The sequence below is a fragment of the Scyliorhinus torazame genome, chromosome 4 (assembly GCF_047496885.1).
Source record: "Scyliorhinus torazame isolate Kashiwa2021f chromosome 4, sScyTor2.1, whole genome shotgun sequence".
NCBI lineage: Eukaryota > Metazoa > Chordata > Chondrichthyes > Carcharhiniformes > Scyliorhinidae > Scyliorhinus > Scyliorhinus torazame.
The window spans coordinates 367,986,633-367,994,695 of NC_092710.1; the positions used below are offsets into that span (position 1 = coordinate 367,986,633).

The window sequence follows — 8,063 nt, forward strand, 5'->3', positions numbered from 1 at the left end:
GTGGCCGTGGGAAAGGCAGATGTAAAACACTACCTGCACGAGTGGATCTGATTACATAAGAACTAGGAGCAGGAGTCGGCAATTCACCCCCTGGCGCCTGCTCCACCATTCAACACCATCTCTGCCTCATCCCTGCCTTCCTGCCCGCTTGACATGACCTTTCACCCTGCTACGAATTACAAACCTGTATCTCTCAAATTTGTTTTGTTTTCTGGCACATTACTGAACTCTGGGTCGAGAATTTCACAGATTCACGATCCTTGAGTGAAGGAAGCGCTCCTCATTTCTGTTTTGAATCTGTCACCCCCTAGCCTGAAGCTGTGACCTCTTCTAGAACGTCCAACAAGGAGAAACATCCATCCCACGCTTATGCTGTATTTAGCGTTTTATATAACAATTATATATCCTGTCCGCTGCTGCCTGACGGCGCTGAGAACCCGGCTTCAACCCCGGGTCACTGTCCGTGTGGAGTTTGCCACATTCTCCCCGTGTCTGCGTGGGTCTCACCCCCACAACCAAAGGGTAGGTGGATCGGCCATACTTAAGTTGCCCCATAATTGGGAAATTTAAAAATATATTATATCTCTCCTCGTTCTTCTAAACTCCCAACGAGTATCACCTAAACTCAATCTTTCTTCATAAAACAAGTCCATCATCCTGGAATCAATCTGGGAACCTCTCTGAACAGCCTCCAATACATTTACGTCTTTCCTGAAGGAAAATGGACTAAAACTGCTCCATACTGCAGATGCGGTCCCACCAGTGCCCTATACAATTGCAACAGCGCTTCCCTGCTTTATACTCGATTCCATAGCAATGAATGGCACCGTTCCTTATTTACCTGTTGTAACTGCATACCAACGTTCTACCATTCACGGACACCCAGACCCTTCTGCAGCGAAGCATGATGAAGTTTCTCTCCATTTCGATAATAAGTTACCTTTTTCTTCTTCTGACCAAAAATGGACAACCTCACAGTTACCAATATTAAAGTCTATCTACCACATTTTGACTCACTCACTTGAACCATCCATTTGTAAGGTTCATATAACCTCATTGCAACTTACTGACCCACCTATTTTAGTGTCATCTGCAAATTTGGTTATAGAACCTTCTATCCCTGTATCCAAGTCATTAATATAGATTGTAAATAGCTGGGGCCCAAGGACCGAGCCCTGTGGCATCCCACTAGCTACATCATGCCAACCAGAAAAGGACTCATTATCCCAACTCTTTGTCTCCTGTCCGTCAGCCAGTCTTCTATCCAAGATAATAAGTTACCCCTAGTCCCATCTGATTCACCTTGTGAATTAACCTTCTGTGCGGCACCTTATCAGACACCTTCCGGAAGTCCAGGTATACTACATCTACAGGTGTCCATTATCCACTTGGCTCGTTTACATCTTCAAATAACTCAAAGCAAATTAGTCAAACATGATTTATCCTTCATAAAATCATGCTGACTGATGGATAGCGTTTTGACTTTCCAAATGTCCATTATTACTTCCTTAATAATGGATTCCAACGAATTTCCCAACAAAAGATGTTAATCTAACTGGTTTATAGTTTCCAACTTCCTCCCTTTTTGAACAGGGGTGCTACATTAACATTTTTCCAAAAGGCCAGGGAATTTTAGAATATTGTAACCAATGCCTCCACTATCGCTGCTGCCACTTCCTTTAAGACCCTCGGTTGTTGACCATCCTGCCCTGGGGGCCTGTCTGCCTTCAATCCCAATAGTTTGCTCAGTACCTTTTCACTAATGATGGCAATTGTTTAAGTTCCTCCTTTGCCACAATCTCTGCATTACCTGTTACTATTGGGATTATTCTCGTGTCCTCCACTGTGAACACTGAGGCAAAATATTGATTGTCTGCTATTTCTGATCCAATTCCCCAGTCTCGTCCTCTAAGAACCAATGTTGACTTTAGCTACTCTCTCCCTTTTTATACACTTTTAGAAACTTTGCTATGTTTTTATATTTGTGCTAGATTTCGTTCATAATTTACCATTGGTCTTTTATTAGTTTATTAGTAACCCATGTTCGCCTTTCAAGTGTTTTGCAGTCTCTTATCAGCCTGTCACTGGCCTTTTTTAATATATATTTTTATTAGAGTTTTTTCATTTTTACAAATAAGGCACCAAACCCTCAAAACTGGTACATCCGGATCTGGACTCTGCAGAGGATGCAGAGATGGTATTGTCACTGGACTAGAATCTGGATGGCCAGGCTAATGCTCTGGGCACCTGGATTCAAATCCCATCACTATGGCAGCTGGTGGAATTTAAATTCAGTTCATAAATCTGGGATATAAAGCTCGTCTCATGAATGGTGACACCAATTGTCATAAAAACCCAGCTGGTTCACGAAGGTCCTTTAGGGAAGGGAATCTGCTGGTTTAGGTTTGACTCCAGATCCACAGTGATGCGGTTGACCTTTCTCTGAACTGGCTGAGTAAGTGACTCAGTTTGAGGGCAGTGAAGGGCGGCACGCAAGTGCTGACCTTGCCATTGACCCCCATGTGTCCACTTACAGAAAGAGAGTAATACTGAACAACTGCTCCAATGTTTGGCAAGAGGAGAGAGGGCAACCGAACTCCCACCTTATTTTACAGTCTTCCCCAATCAGTGGTTTCTTTGTGTTTATTTCTCTAGGCATCCTACCTGACATGGGGGGTACTACAGGAACGGGTGATGACCAAGGCGTACGGGAGCACAGAGGCTGATCCTGGGGTGAAGTTTCAGGACTCCCAGTTCCTGGTTTTTATGAATCGTATCCTGGCGGTCACAGTCGCTGGCCTTTGCTGTGCTCTCACGAAGCAACCTCGTCACGGGGGACCCATGTACAAATATTCCTTTGCCTCTATCTCCAACATCCTGAGCAGCTGGTGCCAGTATGAAGCCTTGAAATTCATCAGCTTTCCAACGCAGGTACTGGCCAAGGCTTCGAAAGTCATTCCTGTCATGTTGATGGGCAAGATTGTGTCACACAAGAGCTATGAGTACTGGGAGTACCTGACAGCCATGCTCATCTCTGCTGGGGTCAGTATGTTCCTCCTGTCCAGCACTCAGAACAAACAGCCACCCACTGTTACCACTTTCTCAGGCATTGTCATCCTTGCTGGTTACATCCTCTTTGACAGCTTCACCTCCAATTGGCAGGACGCCCTCTTCAAGTACAAGATGTCCTCTATCCAGATGATGTTTGGAGTGAATCTCTTCTCCTGCCTCTTCACAATTGGCTCACTCCTGGAGCAGGGAGCTTTCTTCCAGTCTCTCTCCTTCATGCTGCAGCACCCAGAGTTTGCAATCCATGCAGGGTTGCTGTCGATCTGCTCTGCCTGTGGACAGCTCTTTATCTTCTACACCATCAGCCAGTTTGGAGCTGCCGTCTTCACCATCATCATGACCCTTCGACAGGCTTTTGCTATCCTCCTGTCCTGCTTTATCTATGGCCACTCAGTGACGGTAGTGGGTGGATTGGGACTGGCCACGGTTTTCTTTTCCCTCTTCCTGCGGGTATATGCCAGGAGCAGGATGAAGACCAAGAAGAGGACAGCCCAGTGCCAGGCTCCTGTGCAGAAGGTGTAACTGGGAATGTGGCTCCTCGGCAGGCCTGTTTTTTACGGTTAGTTAGTATGTTGGGCAGTCCAGTTTTTAACACCAATTCTAGATGGCGGGGAAGAGGAGATTGAAGTGGACAGTTTCATTTGAATCGACAAGGTTACCAGCTAGGGTCAGAATTGGGACGAGACAGCAGTTCATATCTTCACTCAGCTTGACTTCCCAACATTCTGGCATCCCCACCCAGACAGAACTAAGAGACGGAATGCACGCTCCCCATCCCCACCCAGACAGAACACACACTCCCCATCCCCACCTAGACAGAACGCACACTCCCCATCCCCACCCAGACAGAACGCACACTCCCAATCCCCACCCAGACAGAACGCACACTCCCCATCCCCACCCAGACAGAACTAAGAGACGCAACGCACACTCCCCTTCCCCACCCAGACAGAACGCACACTCCCCTTCCCCACCCAGACAGAACTAAGAGACGCAACGCACACTCCCCTTCCCCACCCAGACAGAACGCACACTCCCCATCCCCACCCAGACAGAACACACACTCCCCATCCCCACCTAGACAGAACGCACACTCCCCATCCCCACCCAGACAGAACGCACAGTCCCCATCCCCACCCAGACAGAACGCACACTCCCCATCCCCACCCAGACAGAACTAAGAGACGGAATGCACACTCCCCATCCCCACCCAGACAGAACGCACACTCCCCATCCCCACCCAGACAGAACGCACACTCCCCTTCCCCACCCAGACAGAACTAAGAGACGGAACGCACACTCCCCTTCCCCACCCAGACAGAACGCACACTCCCCATCCCCACCCAGACAGAACACACACTCCCCATCCCCACCTAGACAGAACGCACACTCCCCATCCCCACCCAGACAGAACGCACACTCCCCTTCCCCACCCAGACAGAACGCACACTCCCCATCCCCACCCAGACAGAACGCACACTCCCCATCCCCACCCAGACAGAACACACACTCCCCATCCCCACCTAGACAGAACGCACACTCCCCATCCCCACCCAGACAGAACGCACAGTCCCCATCCCCACCCAGACAGAACGCACACTCCCCATCCCCACCCAGACAGAACTAAGAGACGGAATGCACACTCCCCATCCCCACCCAGACAGAACGCACACTCCCCATCCCCACCCAGACAGAACGCACACTCCCCTTCCCCACCCAGACAGAACTAAGAGACGGAACGCACACTCCCCTTCCCCACCCAGACAGAACGCACACTCCCCATCCCCACCCAGACAGAACACACACTCCCCATCCCCACCTAGACAGAACGCACACTCCCCATCCCCACCCAGACAGAACGCACACTCCCCTTCCCCACCCAGACAGAACGCACACTCCCCATCCCCACCCAGACAGACGCACACTCCCCATCCCCACCCAGACAGAACGCACACTCCCCATCCCCACCCAGACAGAACTAAGAGATGGAATGCACACTCCCCATCCCCACCCAAACAGAACGCACACAACCCTTCCCCACCCAGACAGAACGCACACTCCCCATCCCCACCCAGACAGAACACACACTCCCCATCCCCACCTAGACAGAACGCACACTCCCCATCCCCACCCAGACAGAACGCACACTCCCCTTCCCCACCCAGACAGAACGCACACTCCCCATCCCCACCCAGACAGACGCACACTCCCCATCCCCACCCAGACAGAACGCACACTCCCCATCCCCACCCAGACAGAACTAAGAGATGGAATGCACACTCCCCATCCCCACCCAAACAGAACGCACACAACCCTTCCCCACCCAGACAGAACGCACACTCCCCATCCCCACCCAGACAGACGCGCACTCCCCATCCCCACCCAGACACAACACAGAGTCCTCACTCCCCATCCCCACCCAGACACAACACAGACAGAGTCCTCACTCCCCATCCCCATTCCGACACAACACAGAGTCCACACTCCCCATCCCCACCCAGGCACAACACAGACAGTGTCTGCACTCCCCATCCCCACTCAGACACAACACAGACAGAGTCTGCACTCCCCATCCCCACTCAGACACAACACAGACAGAGTCTGCACTCCCCATCCCCACTCAGACACAACACAGACAGAGTCTGCACTCCCCATCCCCACTCAGACACAACACAGACAGAGTCTGCACTCCCCATCCCCACTCAGACACAACACAGACAGAGTCTGCACTCCCCACCCCCACTCAGACACAACACAGACAGAGTCTGCACTCCCCACCCCCACTCAGACACAACACAGACAGAGTCTGCACTCCCCACCCCCACTCAGACACAACACAGACAGAGTCTGCACTCCCCATCCCCACTCAGACACAACACAGACAGAGTCTGCACTCCCCATCCCCACTCAGACACAACACAGACAGAGTCTGCACTCCCCACCCCCACTCAGACACAACACAGACAGAGTCTGCACTCCCCACCCCCACTCAGACACAACACAGACAGAGTCTGCACTCCCCATCCCCACTCAGACACAACACAGACAGAGTCTGCACTCCCCATCCCCACTCAGACACAACACAGACAGAGTCTGCACTCCCCACCCCCACTCAGACAGAGTCCTCACTCCCCATCCCCACTCAGACACAACACAGACAGAGTCTGCACTCCCCACCCACACTCAGACAGAGTCCTCACTCCCCATCCCCACTCAGACACAACACAGACAGAGTCTGCACTCCCGATCCCCACTCAGACACAACACAGACAGAGTCTGCACTCCCCACCCACACTCAGACAGAGTCCTCACTCCCCATCCCCACTCAGACACAACACAGACAGAGTCTGCACTCCCGATCCCCACTCAGACACAACACAGACAGAGTCTGCACTCCCCACCCACACTCAGACAGAGTCCTCACTCCCCATCCCCACTCAGACACAACACAGACAGAGTCTGCACTCCCGATCCCCACTCAGACACAACACAGACAGAGCCTGCACTCCCCATCCCCACTCAGACAGAGTCCTCACTCCCCATCCCCACCCAGACACAACACAGACAGAGTCTGCACTCCCGATCCCCACTCAGACACAACACAGACAGAGTCTGCACTCCCCCATCCCCACTCAGACACAACACAGACAGAGTCTGCACTCCCCCATCCCCACCCAGACACAACACAGACAGAGTCTGCACTCCCCCATCCCCACCCAGACAGAGTTCACACTCTTTCCCCCCCACCCCCAACTGACTGAAGGAAATGCTGCTCTGATATTTATGTTATGTGAATATACTCAATGCCTCTTTGTGGAACACGGATGTGTAAAGTACTTTACTCAGAGTGCCCCGGACTGTTCCGTTTCTGATTTGAATATTATATCCAGTTGTCTTGGATGCTCCCACCAGTGAGGAAAAAATCTCAAACCCCGCGATCAACTTCCTTCACAATTCGAAGCATCTCAACCAAATCCTTCCTTGCTCTTCTATCGTTAAGACAGCGACACCTGGTCTGTCCACCGTCTGAAACGTGGAGCAGTGACTACACTCTTTGCAAAATCGATATTTACATTCTGAGGTGTGGTTATCCAGATCGGGGTAGGACTCTAACTGGCTCAAGTAAACCACCTCACCACCAATTCCTGTCCTTGTATCCCAAAGCTCACGTTCGAAAGGCGAAAAGTCCCTTAGCATTTTGGATTTATTTTTTTAATTTACCCGATGACTACATTTCAGTGATGTGTACACAAGGATCCATAAACCTGTTTGCAGACATTCAACGCTCCGAGCGAGTCACACTTTTAACATACTCCAACTTTTTGAGTATTAGAATCGTGTGTAGGGGGAGAATACTGAGTGTGCATGGGTGTATATGGACAGGGAGAGTATACTGAGTGGTCATGGGTGTATATGGACAGGGAGAGTATACTGAGTGTTTGTGGGTCTGTATGGACAGGGAGAGTATACGGAGTGTGGGTCTATATGGACAGGGAGAGTATAGAGTGTTTATGGGTCTATATGGACAGGGAGAGTATACTGAGTGTTAGTGGGTGTATATGGACAGGGAGCGTATACTGAGTGTTTGTGGGTCTATATGGACAGGGAGAGTATACTGAGTGTTAGTGGGTGTATATGGACAGGGAGCGTATACTGAGTGTTTGTGGGTGTATATGGACAGGGAGAGTATACTGAGTGTTTGTGGGTGTATATGGACAGGGAGAGTATACTGAGTGTGGGTGGATATGGACTGGGAGAGTATACTGAGTGTTTGTGGGTGTGTATATGGACAGGGAGAGTATACTGAGTGTTTGTGGGTGTATATGGACAGGGAGAGTATACTGAGTGTTTGTGGGTGTATATGGACAGGGAGAGTATACTGAGTGTGGGTGTATATGGACAGGGAGAGTATACTGAGTTTGTGGGTGTGTATGGACAGGGAGAGTATACTGAGTGTTTGTGGGTGTATATGGACAGGGAGAGTATACTGAGTG

At 50.6% G+C, this 8,063-nt stretch overlaps 1 protein-coding gene across 1 annotated transcript; it reads left to right on the top strand.

Annotated features, from left to right (window-relative positions):
• Positions 1-2,659: 2,659 nt before the first annotated feature.
• LOC140411233 (adenosine 3'-phospho 5'-phosphosulfate transporter 1-like) lies at positions 2,660-7,347 on the top strand. Its single transcript, XM_072500340.1, has one exon. It carries the CDS (start codon positions 2,695-2,697, stop codon positions 3,589-3,591), a length of 897 nt encoding a protein of 298 aa, XP_072356441.1. The 5' UTR covers positions 2,660-2,694; the 3' UTR covers positions 3,592-7,347.
• Positions 7,348-8,063: the final 716 nt, after the last annotated feature.